This window comes from Bactrocera dorsalis, chromosome 4 (genome assembly GCF_023373825.1).
Source record: "Bactrocera dorsalis isolate Fly_Bdor chromosome 4, ASM2337382v1, whole genome shotgun sequence".
Lineage (NCBI taxonomy): Eukaryota > Metazoa > Arthropoda > Insecta > Diptera > Tephritidae > Bactrocera > Bactrocera dorsalis.
This window is the reverse complement of record NC_064306.1, coordinates 25,010,594-25,034,253: the sequence shown is the minus strand read 5'-3', so window position 1 is coordinate 25,034,253 and position 23,660 is coordinate 25,010,594. Positions and strand designations below refer to the sequence as shown.

The 23,660-nt window shown below is 39.9% G+C and overlaps 2 protein-coding genes across 4 annotated transcripts in view; one reads left to right on the top strand and one right to left on the bottom strand.

The window, feature by feature from the left end:
• Positions 1–23,660, bottom strand: part of LOC105221891 (uncharacterized) — a 119,264-nt gene that overhangs the window by 50,920 nt on the left and 44,684 nt on the right. The gene's annotated exons all lie outside the window — the stretch shown is intronic.
• LOC125778437 (uncharacterized) lies at positions 6,620–9,068 on the top strand. The gene is made up of 2 exons (XM_049455991.1): positions 6,620–8,467; positions 8,547–9,068. The coding sequence occupies exon 1, from the start codon at positions 6,624–6,626 to the stop codon at positions 8,301–8,303; it is 1,680 nt and encodes a 559-aa protein (XP_049311948.1). The 5' UTR covers positions 6,620–6,623; the 3' UTR covers positions 8,304–8,467; positions 8,547–9,068.

Genomic DNA, 23,660 nt, shown 5'->3' with positions numbered 1-23,660 from the left:
TTTAAGATGACAAAATATTTAAGTTGCATTTTTTTACTTTACTTAGCACACTTTACAGGCTTGAATTGCGCCGTCAGTCCATACAGAGAACCATTTTGTAGAGTACTCCAATGTCGTAAAATTCGACCATGTGCCATAGTTTTGCAGAGTATTATCGTAATTGTACATACATATGTGTATGTATATGTCTTCTTCTGCCCACACAAAATGGGATAGTGGGTATAAAGAGAAAATCGCAAATGTGCGCCAGTATAGTTTGAATAAAAGTTTGTGACGTGTCATTAAGTGCGTACAGTAAGGCGATTCTAATTGGTGATATAAAAGCGTCTGCATGTGCACAGATTTACGTAATTACATTTGGTGGATGTGGTAATGGCGATTCGCAAGCTATAAAGCCGGACATATGTTACTGTATACAAGGGATACAAGTTTGATTCATATTTACACAAGTTAGTGCGCGCGCAGAAGAAGTGGGAACTGAATCAATTTGAAAATAGAGGGATTTGTGGACGGTACAAGAATATATATTTTTCCGAAGTTGCATTTCTTATAGCTTAAAATAGATTGAAAGGATTTTATACGGCCTCAGACGTTTGATTCTCGTTCTTATAAAGTTCGTGGCAAACTTAATGTACCCCGTTTGGGGTTTAAAATCAGAATTTCTGAAAAGTTTTGATTGAAATGAAGTAAGAATGAAGAGAGAATCCGAGGAAATCAAATATTTCAAACCTTGACAATCCTTTGAAAGGAAATTAAAAATATGCACTTCGATATTATTAATCAACATTTTTTGTTTCGTATATTTTATGTATATATTTTATTACAAAACTATTTGAAATTGATATGAATTCTTACGGAAAAAGATTGGAATAGTTGATATATGGCCCTACTGTATGTCAGGATATATGAGATCGGGACTAATGCGTTTAGCCGCAAATATGTATGCAAATCTCTAGGATAAGTATATAGTACATCTGCAAACCACATTTATCGTACATGTGTTTGTGTACTTGAAATTGGTGCACCAGCTGCTACTGTTTCGCAGTATTTGAATGTGGTTTGACCGCCTGCGACTCTAACGTAACTGTTTATGTGCATAAACGGTAACTCAGTTGTCAAAATTAGGATGTGCAGCGTACATTGACATGTTGCGGAGATAATTAAATTGAAGGCCGAAAATTATGATTTTCTATTTTCATTAATTCTTTATATATAAAAAGTACGTGTCATGTTGTTTGTCCGCGATGGACTCCTAAACTACGTTTTCCCCTTTAGTCGGAGATAAAATTTTCACTGTATTTAATAGTTTATTATATGAATAATAGTTTCAAATGTATCCCACAGTGACGCGTGGCCGGATCCCCTAGTATAAGCATATATTGAACTTAAAATAGCAATTTATTCATAGTTGTCCACATATGTAATAGGATAAATTACCTTTTTTGCAATCTTCGCATTGAATTTCAGAATGGCTTGAGTGAGTGTTCGTCATAACATTTTATTTTCAAATATGTTTTGAAAATCAGAGTATTTTTGCATGTGCTTTGTTCCTCGATTTTTTAGACTGACTGAAAACAATATTAAGTTTTGAACGAAAGCATCAACCACCAAGTAAAACTAACTGTTCCTATTTATTGATTTTTAATATTGATGTACATACTTTTTGAAAAATTCGTATAATTCCTCGACGAAAGAATTTATTCCTTCTATATTGACCCACGCTAATGTGAAAAAATAGTGTATGCACAGTGCGGCTGGTTGTTAGGACCCGATCGATTTAATCGGTAGAGGCAAGCGAAGCAAACAATTCTTGCGCAACTTGCAAAACCAACTGTTTGCCACCTCTTCCTTCTTCTGCTTTGTATCCTTGTGAATCGCATAATGTTGCTTTGCGCCTGTTTGGCGTACTCCTGATGAATTCCAATTTCATTGTGCTCCTGTGCCGCAGTCAATGGGTCTCGCAGACATTTTGTCATGTGGCGGCAAGCGGTAGGCGGTCCACTACTTTCTGTTAAATACAGACAAATTAAAACGTCAAGTAGTGCTGTTTAATTGACTCGTTCGGCTTAGACCAATAGCAAACAAATTTTCCAATAGCAACATTTATGCGATTTTAGACTCGCACACAGACGAATATACGTTTTGACACAAAAGCATGCGAAAATCGTCCGGGCATACGGCGGCTTTTCAGCTTAAAACTATACGTACATGCATGCATGTGGAGGCGAAGCCGAACCGACAGTTAGCAAACGAGCAACACGTGTAAATGGTATGGAAATGGCTGCAATTTCATTTTTTTCCCAAACTCATTCGAGATGCATGTGCGTGTCGAGGCCAGCAATGCGTGGTTGAAGCCCTCGTCCGCATAGCTCGCAAATCGTCTTTTATGCATTGTGCGTGAAAGCGGTTGCGCAATGGCTTAAAGCCACATCATTTATGGTTAACGGGCATTCAGAGCGGAGTGAAAAGGTGAAATTCGGTAATAACACGAAGAGAAACAGCAGAAACAGTGGCAATCTGCGGTTTGGGCACAACAAAGGATCACGCACATACTAAATACACTGTGGGAAATAAACTTATAAATAGCCCCATATACATATACTTACTGTTATACTATATATGTGGGGTTTTTACCCACACATTTGTATGTTTTAAAAATGAAATACTGATATTGCGGTTTAATATTTGTGTTACTTTAGAACAATCCACGACGTCTTGCGAAAAAGGGGTTCCGTGTTGCTCAAACCCAACATGTATATACATATGTACTCATGCACTTAGCTAGTTTTATATTTTTGCTTAAAAAGGAACTGGCAATGCCTGCAAGAACATTCAGCTGTTTTTCAATTAATTTCAACATGTCTAAAAGGTTAGGTGTAATGTTTAAATTTTTGTAAAGAATATTAGTGTAGTATAAGATAGGTATAAATAAACCATATTGGCTAAGGCTTCCATACAAATAAGCTAATAGCTCATGCCAAAAACTCAAAATTGTAATAGAACACTTCTCTCTCAAATATAAATAAATATACCGATAGAAAATGATTCTCTTCGAATTCCTCATATGTCCCATAACTGGAGACTTGAACAGTTCTGTTCTGCTTTGGACAATTATTCGGTCATAGTCACCCACTTTCGTCCATTGTTACAATGTCGGTTATGGTGCTTAAGTAAATTGTCGTGATTGAATTTGGATATTGTGCCTTTAGTGGCTTAGGAGATATGTACATTAAACTTCTTAGAGTCCAGAGCTAAGCCCATCATTACAATTATTTGTCACGCATTTTAAATTTTAGCTGTTGCAATTTTTATTTCTGTAGCTGATCAGTTTTAGATCTCGATGCTTAAAAACTCTCTTGCCTTTCATGACTCAGTTGTAATTAACAACTGACTATACATAATTGCCACGGAGCTCTCATTTAACCTAAGTTGTCATATTACCCTTTTATGACTATTATGAAGATGTCACATTTTATGACATCAAATTAATTAAGTAAATACCTTACATTTATTCCTTATGAACAATTTTAAAATATTATTATAAATACACGAGAGAAATAACGAGGGTGATTCAATAATGAACGAAAGCAGTCCATACCCTTCCCTATAATAGTTGCCGTGTTCCGATCTATGAAATTTCAAATACCGACCGGAGACAAAATCTGTATTTTACCATAAATATGGTACTGCATTTGCGGCCCTCGATAGCAACTTAATTGAATAATGAAATCGAATTTTGTTTTAAATTATACGCAAATTTCGAGCCATCATGCCATGTCATTCACACATGCATATATCGAAAGGTGAAATTAAAGTTTGTTATATCGACACAAAATTTTAATTCGTACATTTATGAAAAAACGATTTTTCGCTTAATTAAACAAATAGTACAAATCTATATGCCCCTTTGAATATGCTCACAAACTCAATCCGATAAAAGCGAGTTGTGCTCCATTGATTTTACACTCAACGCGTCTGTGGAAATTATTTCCGAATATTTTTATATGCAATATAAATCGTTGCTAAAAATAGCTACACATTTCCAAAATATTTGATCAATGGTTTGATGAATCGTGACAAATGGCTGCCATGGCAAAAGCGAGAAGTCACAAACGAATCGCAGTTGCACGGTATTGTGACACAAACAGATTTCAAAAGCATGGCAGTACATAGCAACACGTGTATGTGTGTCTTTTCGCGGCAAAAATAGATTTACATATCACGGCAACACAGAACAGTTAGTACGTAAATTTAAATCGTTCAAGGGCGTATCCTTAAAGTAGTCCGGGGTATACTCAAAATGTATTTTTTGCGAAGTAAATCATTGAAGAGCAGAAAGAAATAAATATACATAACGTCACCTAAAATGTTATATAACGTAACATCATTTTTCATAAGTTTTTAGGAGAAGAAAAAGACGGTATAAAACGGAGTCATCAAATTGAAAAAAAAAAAAAATAAATAAAATTAGGTTATAACAAGGTTATATGTATATGATGGCAGGGACCGAAAATTTTGCGGATATATATCATAGAGGATCCTAATCAATAAAAAACACAATTTCAAATTCCATTCCATAGCGTCAGGTGGAAGAGTCTGCATATTTGCATCGGGGTTTGTTGTACAAACACCCTCAGTCCAATAGCTTCTACTTTCTGCACGATGTAAGCACCAAATTAAAATCTCATCAAAGTGTTAAATATGTTAGAAAAATAGAGTTGTATTGAGGCCTTTTTGAATATTGGCATAATATTCAATACTTCAAAGTTTTATGCGTGTAGTTGAAAGATTTTGCGAAATCCGATGGTTTTTCAAGCTCGCTCTAGACCCCTTTTTAACGTTACGTTCATGGCAACAATCTATGAACATACACATATATTCATTGCATTAATACAAAATTTTTGTTGCTTAATATGTCTATGCATGTACTAATGTGCACCATTTGTGTGTAGATAGTCAAAATTTAAATTTTCTATTTACTTATGAAATTTGCGACAACCATTCATAACATGAATTATGATTGACACTAACACACATAATTATACAGTATATCAACATTATAAGTATATATATAAATATGTCTTAAATCAAATTCTTCAGTGACGCCACCGCAAAACTCCTTTTCCAACATATCTGGTTCCTTGAAATATTATAATTTCACATGCTTTTCGCTCATTTCCATATGTCGTCGTTGTGGCTGGTACTGCCGACTTTGTGGGCTGACATTTTGTCTCAAAATATGACATACCTTTAGACGTCGATTTGATTTGTCGCGTCGCAGGCATTAAATGTCGTCTGCGAACTCATTTCTATGTGTTTTGAGTTTGCTTTGCTTGACAAGCAAATGATTTCATGTGAATTAAAATACAGTAGCCGGTTTATACAGACAAAATACATAAGGTAAGGACTTATTGGTAGTTAGGGTAATAATTACACGACTTTGTAGGCGGAATTTGTTATTAAGTATACTATCGCACCGAATACAGAACTGTGAATATTTAATGCGAAGATGTTTGACAGAAATCAGTATGTCCAGGTGAGGTTTCATTATCCGATTTTTACATCCACCTTTGGAGCTATTGTTAGTTATTGTTCATTGTTCTCATTCTTCGTTTACACATAACCTAAAATTGGTTGTTAAGGATGTATTCTAGTCTAGAGGTCCGAAATTCGAGCGTTTTTTGGCAATTGTTTATCAGACATTTGATATTTTTCCTATCCATCTTTAATCATTTGTTTTGAAGAGTACACAAAATTTGTTTAAAACAAAATTCATTGAGTTATGTGTCCTTGAAACACTATGTCTTTCTTTAAAATTTCAATCTAAATTGGTCCAGTTACCACGACACTACATAAGACGGTTATAACCAGATAAGGCTTTAACTCGAGATTAAAATTAAGACCGAACCGTGCCATACTGACAAAGTGTATCAAGTTACTAACACCCAGAAAAAACGGCGCACACCCCATATAACATACTTGTATATGTATACTATATAATGATCACCATAACGAGCTGAGTGCCCTTAGTCGTGTCCGTAAACTACTGCCTCCGTTTTTGAGATATCAATATGAAATTCTGCACACGTCCTTTTCTCTCCGAGAAGCTGCTCGTTTGGTGGAACCGCCGACATAGAACCGCAAGTTGGATTATCAAAGTGAAAGAAGTTACTAGCATTCAAAATAGCTCTACATGGAAGATAGACTTGATTGCTAAAGGAACTTTATGGTTTTGAAGTTAGAAAAGCAACCTCTGCGAATGGTAGGCACCTTGCCGTGGTGCAGGGGCTTAGGCGCAAGGCATTCTCGGCACCCCCCAATCTGCGTGGTTGGTGCTGATAGGCACCGCCCAGGCGGGATGTCGGGTGCCGCATGCGTGCGCTAACCAAGAGCTACCACCTCCTAATCCAGGGTGTCATGCGACCCGTGCCCATTGGATGGTTTGCAGCCAGGAGGTAAATCTGGCTGTATTATAACGGAGCCTCCCCAACACCGGGCCGAATTGGGGTGTAACTGTGGCCTTACCGCGTCAAGGGGCTCTGGCGTGGCTGACCTTCCCAGTCCCCATTTAAATATTAGACCTGACGGCTCACCCTGTTTGAGCCTAGGGTCGGAAGAAACAGATGGATACAAACAAAACAAACAACAACAACAACAATAACAAGGATTTAAGGCAACAAAAACGGAGAACGGACACGGACAACGAGAAGGAAACTGATGCAGCGCTAGGCAAATCCGGTCGAGGAGCCAGACGGAAGGTGAACTTCATGGATATTCTCTCGCCGGACGAACGGGAGCTATTTGTGGAGCATGCCAAGGAGGATAGCGACGACACGCCCTCATGCAGTTGTGCTCACCTGGCAAAAAGGCCTGCGGCCGCAGCAGCAGCCACGAGCACCGCCAAGACCCCCGCCGTAAGGCGGAGCGGGTCGGACTCGGAAGAGTCACATCGGGCAGAGCCTGATGGTGCGCGCAGAAGGAGAAGGAGGCGCAGAAGAGGTGGGCAACGCCCTCTCCCAGAAGCTGGTAAGCCCGGAGGGTGCGATGACCCAAAAAGGAGGGGTATGAGCGGCGCCATTATGAGGTGGTACCTACGGTACCTGCGAGAGGGGAAGACTCCTGAAGCGGCGGAAGCTATGGCCAGAAGCAGAGGCAAAGGGAGTAGCGCACCCCCAGCAAAGGAGCGTGTCAACACCGGGTCAGCTCGCGCGGAAGGCAGCGGCACCAGTAACCGTCCGGTTGGTGCCACACTGACCGCACGGCGTGGTGATGGTAGGGCAATGCCCTCTGAAACGTATGCCCAAACAGCGAAGCGGAGTAGTGGCCAAATCACGCCGCAGGAGCCCCCCAGCTCCAAAAGGTCTAGGGGCAACGGAAACAAGGAAACCGGTAGTCAACAATCAGAACCGGCTCCCCACCGGGTGGAGGAGGGGCGGCGCAGGTATGCGGACGCCGTTAAAGGCTTGCGCATGGCTGTGCTGCCTCTGAACTACCCGGCGGAGGCGCTGAAGCCGGAGGAGCTTACCGAGCTCCAGAACCTCCTCCTGGACGAGGTCTTCAGAGGAGAGACCTTCGCGGCGTCCTTCTTGGGGGTGGAGTTCAAAGGAGGCATGCTGCAGGTGGAGTGTAAAAACGAGAGGTCTGCCAACTGGCTGCGGGAGTTTGCACCAAAGCTGGGAGGCTGGAAAGGCCCTGCCCTATGCGCGAGGAGGGCGGAGGACTTGCCCGTCATGCATAGCATGACAATGTTCCTCCCCAGAAGTGATGACAAACCCTATGAGTACGCGCTAGGTCTGGTGAAAAACCAGAACTTGGGGCTTAGCATCTCATCCTGGCGCGTTGCGAGCAGCAAGATGGAAGAAATAGGTGGAATGAAGGGATGGAGGCTGAACTTGTACATTGACGACGAGTCGTACAAGTACGTCCGGGCAGAAGGCTTCCGCCTGTATTACAGGTTTAGCACGGTGATTATGCGGCCCCACAGGTCCGCAGCCACCGGGAGCAAGGGAGCAGCAATGCCCGCGAAGCAGGAAGGAGAGAGCATCGAAAAGCAGGCCGCGTCCTTGGCGGCCCCGGAAGCAGTGCCGATGCAGGTGGATGAGGTGGCGGATCAGCCCTGCGAAAGTGGGACTGAGAGGGCAGTGCCAGCAACGACCACCGACGTCCCTGTAGAGGACCACTGCGACCAGGGAGCACAGCTCCCCTCAACACAGGAACTCCTAGACGGGCTAGGTGACCCATTGGATGGTGGCGATATAGACGGCGGGGAAGAGGGAGTACCCTTCCTCGAACCGGTTTTATGATGGCCGTCCATATGGAGATTGCCCAGGTGAACCTGCACCACGCGGCGGCAGCTTCAGCTGTAATAACGAGCAGGTTCACGGCAGAAAAGCTGGGCATACTGCTGGTCCAAGAACCGTGGACCCGCAAAGGAGAGGTTAAAGGCCTCAAAACGGAGTCAAATAAGGTAATCTGGGATCTCACAAGCGAGAGGCCTAGAACTTGCATAGTTGTCAGGAATAATATTGAATTCTTCTGTATTTCAGAGTTCCTGACGCAGGATCTGGTGGCGGTGCAAGCCAGAGACTTTGAGGGCAAAGACTTCGTCCTGGCTTCAGCCTACTTTCCAGGGGAAGCATCCACGGCACCCCCAGAGGTGGTGGAACGGCTCGTGGATCACTGTAGCAGACATGGGCTTCCCCTGATTATGGGCTGTGACGCAAACGCCCACCATCTGGAATGGGGCAGCACCAACTGCAACGCAAGAGGTGAGTCTCTTTTAGAATACATAGTAGGTAGTAACTTAGTAATAGAAAATGTTGGGTGTGAACCCACATTTATAACTATAAGTAGGAGGGAGGTGCTGGACATCACCCTGAGTAATGGGCCTGCAAGGGGACTGGTCTCGGGATGGAGAGTCTCGACGGAGCCCTCCATGTCGGACCACCGTATTGTAAGGTTCTTGCTGGGGGTAGAGGTCAGGCCCCTCCCACCTAGGCGCAATCCCCGGAGGGCGAATTGGGACGCCTTCAGGGATATACTAAGTGAGGAGTTAGGCAGGGGGGAGCAGGCAGACAGTGGCACTTCCAGCCTGGGTCTGGAGATTAGGCTATCAGAGTTGAACGGGTCTCTGATTAAAGCCTATCATGGCAGTTGCCCCCTGAAAGTGTCCGGGGACAGACGTAACTGCCCCTGGTGGTCCAGGAAACTAGCAGACCTCCGGAAAAAAGTGCGCAGCTTGTTCAACAAGGCGAAGCGCACGGGGGTCTGGGCTGAATATAGGAGCTATCTCACTTTATACAACAAGGAGATAAGGTCTGCAAAGCAGACCAGCTTCAGGAGATTCTGCGAGAATGTCACCACTACGCCAGAAGCTGCTAGGCTGCATAAAGCTCTGGCAAGGGGCACAAACGACGTAGAAATAGCAATCAAAAGGAACGATGGGACGTTCACGACCAATGCAGAGGACAGAGCCACGGAGCTTCTGCGGGCGCACTTCCCGGAGACAGTTCGGGAGGACCAGTGTCCTCCCATGACCGAACACAGGCCATCCCGTGAGGATTGGAGTATCGCCAGACGGCTGTTTACGGCGGACTCAATCAAATGGGCAATGGCCTCGTTTGAGAGATTCAAGTCTCCGGGGGTGGATGGCATCTTTCCGGCGCTGTTACAACAGGGGGAGCAATTCCTATTGCCCCACCTGCTGCGGCTGTTGAGAGAAAGCCTCGCTTTGGCGTACATCCCCGAGATATGGAGGACAGCGAAGGTGATCTTCATACCCAAGGTAGGTAGGAAAGACTACTCATTGGCAAAATCTTACAGGCCAATCAGCCTAACATCTTTCCTACTGAAAACCATGGAGAAGATCGTGGACCAGGAAATAAGGATGAATGCGCTGAGGAGAGCACCGCTGCATCCGGCTCAACATGCCTACAGAGCGGGCAGATCAACGAGCACTGCCCTGTACCAGCTGACCACTGAGATAGAGAGCTCACTAGAGCATGGGGAAGTGATGCTTTGCGCGTTCTTGGATATCGAAGGTGCCTTTGACAATACGTCCCACAAGAGTGTAGCCAGGGCTCTGGAGAAGAGGAATGTGGCACCACCGGTGCGCAGATGGATACAAGCCGTACTGCGCTCCAGGGTTGCGGAGACCACAGTAGGCGATAGAAGGATACGTCTCGGCACAACTAGAGGTTGCCCACAGGGAGGTGTGTTATCCCCCCTACTATGGAGCCTAGTTGTGGACGACCTGTTAGCACTGCTAACGGACAATGGGATCCGCTGCCAGGGGTATGCGGACGACATTGTGATCATGGCCAAAGGCAAATACGAAGACACTCTATGTGACTTGGTCCAAAGAGGTCTAAACATAGCAAAGGGGTGGTGTAGGGGAGTTGAATTGAATATCAACCCCTCCAAGACGACCGTAGTCCCGTTTACGAGACGCAGGTCCCTACCTGGTCTTAGGAATCTCGCACTTGGGGGAAGTGAAATAGTGATGACCAACAGTGTCAAATACCTGGGTTTGATGCTTGACTCCACTCTGCGTTGGAAGCAACATTTAAACCTGACCGTGGTCAAGGCGACAAAGGCTTTGATGGTGTGCAATCGACTGGCGGGTAAGTCCTGGGGCTGCAAGCCAAGGATCGTCAGGTGGTTGTACACCATGATAGTGAGACCGATAATCACATATGGGGCGGTGGCATGGGCCTCAATAGCGTCTCAAACTTCTGTTAAGGCAAGACTGTTGAAGCTACAGCGTTTAGCCTGTGTCTGCATGACGGGTGCAATGCGAACCTGTCCAACTGCGGCACTGGAGGCTTTGCTTGAACTGACACCGCTTCATTTGGTCATCGGTCAGGTAGCCAAGCACACACTTCTGCAAATAACGGCGGAGGGGTGCGGAACTGGCAAGGTAATCTCATCCCGGAGGATGGAGACGATAAGTGGCTGCGTACCATTGGTCCTCCTCCCGAGGGATAACACTACAAAAACGGTCAACTTCAGGAAAAGATTCAAGGTTACCCTTGGCAGTAAAGACGAATGGGATGACTCCAACTTCGAACTGATGCTGAGGAATAGCACGCTAAGGTGGTACACCGATGGCTCTAAAATGTCAGAGGGAATCGGCGCAGGGATTGTAGGCCCACGCACTAAGCTCTCCATACCCATGGGAGAGTTCCCTAGCATTTTTCAGGCGGAAGTCTTCGCAATAAGCCAGTGTATCGATATTAACCTCCATCGCAACTATCGTAATGAGCGAATAGCGATCCTCAGCGATAGTCAAGCGGCGCTAAAGGCGATCTCTTCCTATGAGATTAAATCGCGACTAGTGCAAGAGTGCAGGGAAAGGCTGAATAGCCTTGCAGAAAAGAACCAGGTACACCTAATCTGGGTGCCTGGTCACAAAGGAATAGCCGGCAATGAGCTGGCCGACGAGCTCGCCCGCACCGCAGCCTCCACCAGGATGGTGGGACCCGAACCCTTCATGGGGGTGGGTCCCCACGCGATGAAAGAGCAGCTCCGTAAGGAAGAGGTAGAGGACAGGGAGCAGCATTGGCATCAGACTCGAGGTATGAGACATGCCAAGCTGCTAATGGGGGGTTACAACCTGAAAAGGTTCAAAACTGTGATAAACCTCCCAAGGAACAAGCTCAGGTTACTGGTCGCATGGTACACTGGCCACTGCAAACTGAATAGGCACCTGCATAGCATGGGCCTATCCTCTAGTGCAAGTTGCCGGTTCTGCGATAGGGAGCCTGAAACCCCGGAGCACCTGCTGATCGACTGCACAGCAGTCTGGAGACGCAGAGCAAAGGCCCTTGGATTGATGTGTCCGGATAGGGATCACATTGCCTCACTAGCACCCTGCAGGCTGTTGGATTTGATTCATGCGCTAGGGCTGAGTGAGTCAATGTGAGCCAGGAGAGGGCACAATAGACCAAAGGTCGCAGTGCATTCCTCAACTTTCATTCTAATTCTAATTCTAGAAAAGCAACGAGGTGATGGGACAGTACAGGCAGTCATACATCCAATAATTTTCTATGACTTATTTACTGTTCAAAATATTATTATTATTATTGTTACTGAGAAGGACTCCGTAAATATATATTTTAAATGTAAATAGCGTCTACTAGAAAGTTGTAAGCACATATTTAATATTTCGATAAAAAATAATTAAACAATATCCGACACAGTATAAGAAATAAAATATTAACTAATCGAAAAGTCACAACGGCTCGTTCAATGGCTTATTTCTTTATGAATCATCCTCAAGTTGGTAAGCATAGTTGGTTGTTTTCTAAAAATTTTAATGGGACAGAATATTCCATTACAAATCAAATTTAATTAAGTAAACGTGGGGTTAACGGACTTATTTATTATTATGTATATACTTTTATGTACGTAGGATAATTATTTCGTGTCAAAAGCACATTTTTAGATGGAGCGCCTGGCCAATGGAAGCCAGCAGATTGGCGACAAAAATATTCTATAAGCTGCTTAATTCCTAAAGCTTTGTATTTACAAAATGGCTAGCATATACTAGAGGTCCCAATTAAAATTAATATTTAAATCAATTGAGAAATAAGGATACAGCTTGATCATACGCCAGTTACAAAAATTTTCTACCGATGTTTGCAATTTAGCAGTCACCTTCTCCAACCTTGTTTGATTTCAGATGAAAATTACGTCTTCCAGAACACAATATACATTTGTATAAAATATTCTCAACTCTTTTCTTTAAATTGTTTTAATTGTAACTAAATATAACTTGACCAACTTTTTTCTTTCGAAAGTTCTTCTACTTTTACGTACGATCGACATGATAATTTACTATAGTTATACACTACTTAAAACTGATTTTAATTAAGGGCTGAACTTTCCCGTACTATACACAGTTATTCACAGCTTCGATAATAAAGAATGCAATGAAATACTCGTATAACTTACGAGTATGTGGATGAACAGCACCAGATTACAACAAGTCTTAATTACTCATAGCTCATGGGGGGTAAATTACAAATTAATAATGAAAATCTCATTTAACGGCATAAACTGTAAGTGTAATGGTAATTTTTCACTCAAGATACAAAAGAATAATCATCGAAAATCCTACAAACCAGCTAAAATGTATTGGTTTTATCGCACATTAAAGCTAAAAGATATAATGTAGCAAAAAATCATTCTAAAGTTAGTTTCCTTAGTTTATGGACACCTATATGTGTACACTTTCTATTCACTTTTACAGATTTTGTTATCTACCATGATTACTGGATCCCATCTACCTTGGTATCGTTAGGATGTCCTGACGGTGGAAAACTTCTTGTTGCTAATTGCAGCTGCACCCAAATTTTCGGGAAATAAGTTTGAAAGTGAGTGAAAGAATTCCTATACAAGTTTTTCTTAGGTTTACAATAAATTTAAAGACTTCCACGCAGTCAATTCAGTATTACTTCAAATTTGTTCTAATTTCTCATTCTTCAGTACTTTTCGAGTTTTAAGTCCGACAAATATACTTTATTATTTAACCACGGCATTGCTTAGCTTAGGAAAATTTTTTTAAGGTATTTTCGTCTTCGTCTTTATCTGATGCTTTAACACAATTTCTCACCAATCCAAACTTAATATGTAATGGAGGTAACAAAACTTGTTTGGGATTAATTAGAGGCAGCAATGCTTAGTAAATTCACCCAGGAGTCCTAGTAACAGTTCTATGATTTTTAAAACACCACATATTTGCCACTTGTAAGCATCATAGTTTATGAATTTATAATCTCAGACATACTTTAGTACGTTTCTTTCATTTCAAGTGCAAGAGCAAGAGCAGTAGAGCGCCTTTTACTGCCGTAATGCAGCAAAACCATCTTCAACCTTATTTTTTAGGAGTCTATGAATAAATGCCACTCGTCCGGATTATGGGCAATAGCCAATCTTTCCCTAACACTATATGGACTAACACAAATTTGGTCCTGAATAGTAAAAAACAGGATAGCTTCTGGTTACGGGGTCTAAAATTATGGTTCTTGATATCAGTTAGTTTCACTGGTGGAGGAGCAAGTCTTGTTGTTGATGGAATCTCTGTATATTCAATATTATGCTTGTTTTCCTTAAAAACCAAACACTTTTATCATACAAAGGTAGCAGTCGTTGAATTGGTTGGTTGGTTCCCGTCAAATTATTGAAACCGCAAAAGGCATAGAAGATCGTTTGCCATGTGACCAGTTGTTTAGATTTACAGCGCAGTTGAGGAACACACTCCCGATCTTAATTGACAAAACATTTGCGAAAATCTATTTTTTCTGTAATTTAGGAAACTAACCTAGCTGCTGTGGGGTTACCACAACCACAATCCTGTACTTTAGACATGAAAAAGCTCAAAACTAAAAACACGTGCTCCTTTTTGCCAACCGTAATTACAGTATCATCTCAGTGACGGCGACGTGAAAGGGACCAAGGTTAAGGGGGTATTGTACTCTAGAATTTTGAAAAATTTGATTTTTTTTTCATATATTTAAAGTTTAGACCCTTAAGAGCATATCGCCCAAAGGATTTTTGAAAATCAAAAGAGTTTATTTTAAGAGCTACAGTTACTTTAGTGACGCAGTACCTAGCCCGGTTCGGCCGTATCGAATGTTTTGAACGTTTTTTTCTCGAAACTACTTTTTTCCACACGGTACCGGCATTATCTCAAGTTCTATACAACCGATTTACTTGAAATTTTGTGTGAACCTTCTTTATAAAATCCTTTATCGTTCCTACCAGCTAATGTTTCGTGTTCCCTGAGGTAGGGACTATAACAGCATCCTTACTGATTAAGAATTTCTTTTGATTTTTTTTTTCAGACCACCAAGAGAGGATCAATGTCACTAGGATGCGCCATTTTTTTTACACCTGTCTCTCCCCCTTATAATTTTTTAATTTTTAATATTTTTTTGTAAAATGGATAGTAAAAATATTTTTTGGTTTTTAAAAAAAAAAATCAAAAAACTGCCCAAAATTTTATTTCTAGACTAGACTAATACCCCGTTAAAACAGAAGCGGCACCTCCACAACACGCTGGCATACCCTGCTAAAAGGAGTAGTAGTCTAGCAGTTTGATTTATATGTGAGCTAAGACGTAAGCAAAAAATTTCTATTACTATGCTTAATATATTGCATAATTTAATGGTCTACTGCTGGTGGTTTGACCCCAACACCCCTCGACTATAACACTTCCAAAAGATTTACTTTTTCAGGTTTTGCGTTTTGAACACCAGCACCCAATTATTATATTTCGTCTTGCCCTCGTTCACTGCCAGACCCATTTGTTTTGCTTCCCAGTCTGGAGAGAGCAGAACTAACGGATGTTCTTAGGCTACCCAGAGAATACTTGGTCAAAGATCGGAAGTCGTGAGCTGCTTGAGCCATATATAAAAGAATCGTTTCTGGCCACTCCCAAGTGAATGGCGATCAGAGAACTTTCCTCACTTGCGTGCACTTCTACACATCCACCACTCCATCCTCCTTCCATATTCGGAACCTAAAAATAGCGAGAAACAGCCCCTAACGTCACAGTCGCAAAGTAGTGCTGTTTTACGTTTACTCTTCTAGTATTTTTATTTTATTGTGTTTTGTATATACGTTTATGTGTACCTACCAATTGCATTACTATACACATTTATTACTCAATAGCGCTATCCTCGTGTTCTTCTAGCTTTCAACACCCAGCTCGTTATTGCCTCATTTATCAGAGTGACACTTAGCGCAATCAGCCGAATTCATCTGTATATAAACTGCTATTACTCATCGATTTTAACCATGGCTTTTTACTATAAATATTTATTATTATTTCGTTTTTTACTACTTCATATCACTATTGATTTTCAAATTAATGTTCAGAAATTTTGTATCGCTTTGCGATGATTTTAATGCATTTATTTTGTAATTAAAGTAAATAAAAAATGTAGTCAAGACGAAGGAGAAGAGAGCTAATTCCTGGAGCCACTAAATGAGCGTAGGCAATGCGTAAGAAATCAGACTATATGGAATATTATCTGGGGTCAAAAAACTTTGCCTTCTCCCTGTGACTCCTACATTAGAGAGGCTCTGGCGGCCGAAAATTTAGCGGTATAGCTCCATGGCTTCGGAGGGTTAGACTAGGTTGAATTTTTGATTATTTTAGAGAGAGAGAATTTTCGTAATTAAAGGCGTCAACGCAGTCTTCTGTAGGGTACATCTGAGATAGACGTCGAGAATGGTCTACGAGTATCTCACACCTTGACAAAGTTTTTGTTAACCAAGTCTATAGAAGTGACGGTCGAACTATTTAAATGTCAACAATTCCTTCATGCTGAGCTGAGTTCTAATTGCTTGTCCAAAAGAAACATGAAAATATACATTCCCAGAAGCTAGGTAGCGAGTTATTATTTGTTATATTTTCATGTAAAATTGCGTTAACATTCGGAGTTGCTGCATAACAACATGCAGAGTAGTGAAACCTCTTTTTCTATGAAATTGAATAAATATAATAAATACATACATATATATATTTTTTGTAATCTTTTGGAACGATATTTATGCGACGACTATTCTCTTGTCAAATACTCAATCGAATTGGTCATGGAATTGAAAATGTGGTGACAATTGTTTTTAATAAAGGTTCAAAAAAAAATTTTTTCGTAATAAATTCGCACTGTAATTTTATGAAATACGAGGAGTGTTCAGTATATAACGAAAATTTTTAAATTTTGTGGGTTCGGAGAGTCCAATTGTCATTTTTTTATTATTATGCATTCAATGCTGACTTTCTCTGTGTTTTTATGAGCTTGGCAAATTTCGTTTGTCGAAAGAAATGCATCAAAAAATTTGTTCGTAAGTTCTTGGCCAAAAACAATACATATATACGCACTTTGGAAAAGTGTTTGGACGATTCGAAGAAGCGCTGGCATAAGACATAATATCAAATAGAGACTATTTTGAAGGCGAAAACATTAATGTTGAAAATAGTTCGTAGACGCTTGATGTACAAGACAAGACAACAGAAGCACTTTTCCAAATTATTTGAACTAACCATTCAAAATGAACCAACAGCTGAAGTAAAATTTTCGCAGTTTTCCTGAAAATATAACCGTTTTAAACCGCATTCACATATCGTACGTACAAACAGAACAAGATAAGTGAACGGAAAATTTGTTGACGTAAAATTATTCGGTGAAACGAAATAAAACTTCCAGTTACTCCAAGATTTTTTCGCAAGTTTTATTTTCCGAGCGAAGTGACACGATAGTGAAAACATGCGAAAATAATCACCATGGCTTACAAATAACGAAAGAAACCAAGGAAAACTTGCAAAATTATTTAAAATCTTAAATTAAGTTAGGACTCTAATTTGAATTTCACGAAATTTTCACGAGTGAATAAAATATCAGAAAAGTATAAAGGAATCACGTGCTTCGTTTTCATGGCATGCTGAAACTTCGTAATGCAAAGCAAATATTTAAAGGAAATTATCCTTTTATTTATATTAAAACTTCAACAAATAGCTTTTGATTGTGGGCGGAACTTTTAGGTAGTATTGCAACTTTTCACCAAAACACAAAAAGGAATTCGAGGAAGGTAAATATTTACAGACATATTTAGTACACAAACATACATACACACATAACATATTGTATATATATGTATATAAATGTTCGCCGGCACCTTTTTGCTCCTGGCCAAAGAACTTTTTTCATTTCATTCCGATAAGTGTTTGCTTTTCGCTTCGCCGCTCGCCTGCAGCACACAAACGAAAATTGACACTGAAACAAAAACACGGACGATGTCGACACCAGCGATGACAGTGAAATGATGGCGAAATATTGAAATGAGACAGATTGCGTTGACTACCTTGGTTATTGGTTGGCTGGGCGCCGGTACCTTTAGCTTAGCATTTGGCATTTCCCTTTGGCGAAAGTTTTAACCGCGATGGCGGCCATGAATGTAAATACAATTGTTGAGGGGAGGTGCGCTGGTGTGCTGTTGGCGTGAGATAGGCGTTGGGTTAGATCTTTCGCGCCATCCGAAATGGATTGCGGTATTGCGTACAACAGGCATATATCAAAGGTAGGACTTATGAACATAACGGTTATAGCTGTTGCGACGACCCCCCACCACTTACCACAGGAAAACTACAACTTTTCAGCGCTTTGTGCTGTTGAGGATTTCATGTGCGGCGGCAATTTGTTGACTCAACTCGCTTTCACTGCTGGCAATAATGCGTGTCACGGAGCAAACGAAAGGCAAAAGCAATGTAGCGAAAAACAATTATGATTAATGTTTATAACTTCTTACTTGTGAGGATTTCGCAAATAAAGTTGTTTCGACTTGCGTTATTTATTTTTCTGTTGTTGTACTTTTCAGTTTTCTTACTTTTTCTTTTGGAAACATAAAAGTTATTTCAAGGTGCTTTCTGTAAGGCAATATGTTGTAATCTAGACAATTAACATTTAGTTTGTGCCATGTCGTGTGCGGTAGCTTTAAAGGTTTGGACATTTTGTATATTCTTTTCGCAACACAGGGTGCCACCGTAATTCGATTGTAAGAGTTTTTAGTGGTTACTGCTAATACAGTTAATATATTTATATAATATTATTATAAAAAATTAAAATTTTAAAACATATTCTAGTGCACGGAAATTGTAAAACCAAAACGTAAAGTGTTTAATTATTGATCAATATTTATTTTGTCGCCTTCAAAGTGATCTCCACCAGATGTAGTACACAAACAAGTATGTCAACGGTTTTTTAATACAGTCCTCCAAACACTTTTCATAAGCACTTATTCGAATGGTCTTCAGCTCTTTTTTTATCTCTGCGATCGACTGAAAACCGGTTCCACGAAGTGGAAATTTCAGTTTAGAGAACAAGCAACATTCACAAGGAGCAAATAATACGGTGGTTAATCGATGGCATTCATGCGTTTTTGGTTTTAAATGCGGTCACAATCTGACTCTTTTTGAAAAAAGTTCAGCTTTATCGGAACCAGTCGAGCAGGAACACGTTTTATACTCAAAATATCCACCAAAATCATTCGAATGGACTCGCGAGAGATGTCGAGCTCTCTTGCCATCTCTCTAGCACTTGCCTGACTTTCAAGCACCATATCATTCACCTTTTTAATATTTTCATCAGTTGAAGAAGTCGAAGGTCGTCTAGGTCCAGGCATGTCTTGAACGATCTCGGAATCTTCAACATCGGACTAAATCGATGGATCAACCTCAAGTCCTTTTAGAAAGAAACTTTTTTGTTTGATGAGATATCTGCATGACATTTGGCACAGATTTTTACAACAACAAATGTTCAAAGCGGAACACTACAGCACTACTATTCAATGTCATTGAACAAAAGCAGGAAAAGCATATTTTTAGTAACCCAAAAGTATTCAAAGTTCGAAAGCTCGTGCTTATTGAAAAATTCATGCTATGGATTTTTCAGGGAATCAAAGTTTAAATATTATGGTCACAATTCTGCAATACAACTTATCCGAGGAGTGAGAAATATCTGTAAAACCAGTATCTGCTAAAAAGAGAAAAATCCAACATTTAAACTTAGACTAAAATAAGATCATATAAAAAGTTGATTGAATGACGAAATGGGCTTGAGTATTATTAAGAGAAAACAAAGTTCTTAAAATGTATTAATGATCAATTAACGTGAAAGGAAGTTCAATGAAATAGATTATAAAATAGCATGAATTAGGCCTTGAACTTCATATCGGCGATTCCTACAAATGAACATCCTCTTAGGCAGAAAATGACGTGAGCAAAATTCCAAATCAAAATCTCAAAAATACGTGGACTAGTATATTTAAAGACAGGCGGACATATGTAACTAAATTCACTCAGCTCGTCATGCGGATAATTTATATGTATAATTTGTAAAGTCTCCAACGTTTCCTCCTGGATGCTATAAGTTTCGTGGCAAACTTAACAAACCTTGTTCCTGGTGCAAGTTTCTCCACTCGTCGTAATATACTTTAGTAAGACTAAAATACAAGATTAGAACGGTGAAATTATTTACAAAATTAGAAATGGCAGTCTTATCCCTCAAGCTGCAACGAAATTTAATAAAAGTATTGTTTTCTTTCTTCCACTCCTAACTTTTGCATTATTAAAAAATAAGCACTTAAGTTTTAAAACTTAAATTTTAAACAAAGTTGAAGAAAGAGAGAAATTTAATCTATATCTTGATTGCCCAATCAAACATTATTTTCTTCTCAGTAGGCAGTGTAATTTAGACAAGAGTGTTGAAGTCCCCATTTGTAAAATTACTTCACTGTTAGCATCGATCATTATGCAAATCTAAAAGTACGAAGTCAATATACACACATACTTATTTTAGGAAAGTTTTTATATACATATTGAAGTTGATTTATGACAAGAACATTGTAACATCAATAAGTTAAACTCTCCAAGGCTTTATTTGGCTTACACTTGTTCAAATGATAACAGGAAAATCTCAATTCACTCAAAAATGCTCCCAATTATTTCGTGTCGAGCCACGAGCATGGCGAACATTTACAATATTTCTATATGGAATGTGCAGTACATACTCGTATATTTTTTGTTATATAACAAGGATGTGTCCGCCTGCATAAGAACGTGTGTATGTATGTGTAGAAATGTGCATGCAATAAATAACTAAATGAACATATACATATAGTATCTTAAAATTGTACATTTTATTTTCACTTGGACCACCAGGGGCTACTGTTTTGTATATTCGGCAGTCTTTGCTGGAGCAATAAAATTCAAAAACCAAAGCCATGCCCCCATGATGCCATTAAAAATTAGAAGCAGAGGGGAAATGAAGTCTTGGTGGAGGGCCATTAAACCGGCTCCCAAAACAAAATAATAACAAGTCTACGTTGTACAATGCATGTGTACATATAACAGTATACATATTTTGAAATGTAGTTGTGTGCAAATTCGTATTCATGCACATATCTATATACTAAGTTGCTTAGCAACGTACACAAACGTAAACCATAGTGCTATCAGTAAAAGGTGCCGGCAACACTTTAATATTCGGCCATAACAATAAATTTTGCAAATTACGATTTTTTTCATTGCAAAAAGGGCAAAAAATTCAAGCAAATGGAGCAGTGAAATACAAGTAGGGGCACCAACGCCTGGCAATTTAAAGGAAATGCAAGCGCTCAGCAGAAACAAAAATGGAAAACCAGCTAACAACATATCGTGTAGTGCACAATAATAAACCATATCGACCAGTTTGGAAACATGAACAGCAAAGTGACCTCATTCGTGGAGTACACTAATACAATTTTGCCGCGTAAGGAATTTCTAACTGCGGGCGCAAACGAATATTTAAAGTGGCTGATGGGTTTATGAAGAAGGGTTCAGACACGAAAGGCGCACACACTCTTATAATGGTGAAATTTCAGACACCCTTTTCAAAATAAGAAAGAACTTAAACCACAACTATTAGTGCGCGCCAAAACTAGAGTAGACATTGACTCCAGCTATAACTAAAAAATGTTAAGCTTCCAACTCCCATGTTCATCGATTGACTAACATTTATTATAAATAATATATTTTTATTGTAATAAATGGATACTTTGTTAGTTGCGGCTACGAGAGTGTTCAAAAAATATTTATCTCCGCCACCATTATCGTAAGAGAAATTTGCTTTCGCCTTGTATATTCCTGCAGACAGCTCCTGCTTACATTCAGCCTAATCGATCGTAGTTTTGTTTTTACCTTTGGGCCATTTTGAAATACCGATAGAAAGCTGCACAGCCGAAGATCCTTGAATAGCTTCACACAAACTCACAGGACAATTATTTTAATCTGCACCGTTTAGCAGAATGGTATTTGTTAGCCTATCTTCGGACCCGCTGCAGAAGACTGAATGACTTTTATATAAAACTTCGTTGACTCCTGACATAGACATGACAATAACTGCACCAACAACAAAAACTAATCATAGGTGATATAAAACACTTCTCTTCGGCCGGTGATTGAGAGAGCACATGTTTCCATAGTTGAGGCTCGCAACAAACCTACCTACCGAACAGGTGACATCAAAATAGACTAACTGGCACTAAAGATCCCATAAAAACACAACAATGCCGCAATCACTGCAGACTTTGTAAGATAATACATATTTCTTTTAACTTTATGTCTAATTAAAAAAATGCTAGTTCGTGTATTATTTAAAAATGAGTGGTTATTTCTAGCTAGTAACACAAGGTGCGTTCCAAAGTAAACAGGACTTTAAAAAACAGAAAAAATGTTTTTTTTCGGCAAAATCAATTTTTTTTATTCAAAACAATCTCCTTTTGCTTCAATACAGCTTTTTGCACGGCCCAAAAGTATGTCGAACGAGTGTTTTAGCTCGTTGGCCGGCATGGCCGACAGTATGTCGATGTAAGCCTTTTGAATGGCTTCTACGTCTGCATAACGCTTTCTTTTCATGGGCAAATGTATTTTTCCGAAAACGAAGAAGTCGCACGATGCCATATCAGGTGAATACGGGGAGTGGTTAATGGTTAAAATGTGATTTTTGGTCAAATAATCGGTTATAAGCGTCGATCGATGAGACGGCGCATTATCCTGCAACAAACACTAACTTTAATCTTCGCGATATTCGGGCCGAACACGTCGAATACGGCGCACCAAACGCGTTAAAACTCCAAAGTAGAATGCCGCATTAACGTTTTGGCCGGGTGGATCAAATTCTGTGTGAACAGTACCCTTGGAATCATAAAAACAAATCAGCTTTGTCTTCACTTTTGACTTCTCCATGCGCAATTTCAATCTCCCTGCACAATCGATTGAGATTTCAGATTCTAACGCACCAGTCGGCATATAGATGGAGCCACCAGGGGGCGCTAGATTCAAAAAGTCCTGTTTACTTTGGAACACACCTTGTATACTAGTAGGAGAATATTGATATATTGGTTAATATTGAATTTAGGTTAGATTTTAAATACATTAAACCACTGTAGTTGGCCAATATGTTAATAATTTGCTTTTTGGCAGTGATCTCTTGATTTCGACCTCAACTGTATTTTGCCTCGGCTTTCGATAATGATTGTTTTATAGTAAAAAATAATTCTTAATATTATTGTTGGTTCTTGTAAAAATTAAAAATCGGTATTTAGTTACTCTAAATTACTCTGCGTTTCACCGCTTTCCTTGATTTCATTTAAAAATGCATCATTAGCGTCATTTTCAGCGCTACCGTTATCTTCTTGTATTTTAATAGCTACAATAAAATTTTCAAGTGTCAGATATTATTGTCTTGTTTTCGTTTTGATAATGTACTCTACTGCTGCCGCGACCAAAAAAGAGCAATTTTATATGTGATCAGAAGAACAATTACACTTACGAATTGTTCGAAAAGTCTCATAGACACGGTTTCTAGAAGATAATGCCCTGAATAAGGGCGTACCGTTTTACTATGTCATTCCATTTTGTTAAGGTGGACATACTTTCGCACATAAATAAATATATGGTTTGAAACACTGAATATGAAACTTCACTTTAACGTTACTTCGGTTGCACCGAAACTATAATATCCTACACAAATACAAAAAATTACCAACAAGAGGTTAAATTGTCTGGCTGTTTCCACCTCACCCTTACCGATACCTCAGTAGATAGCCTAGCTTTG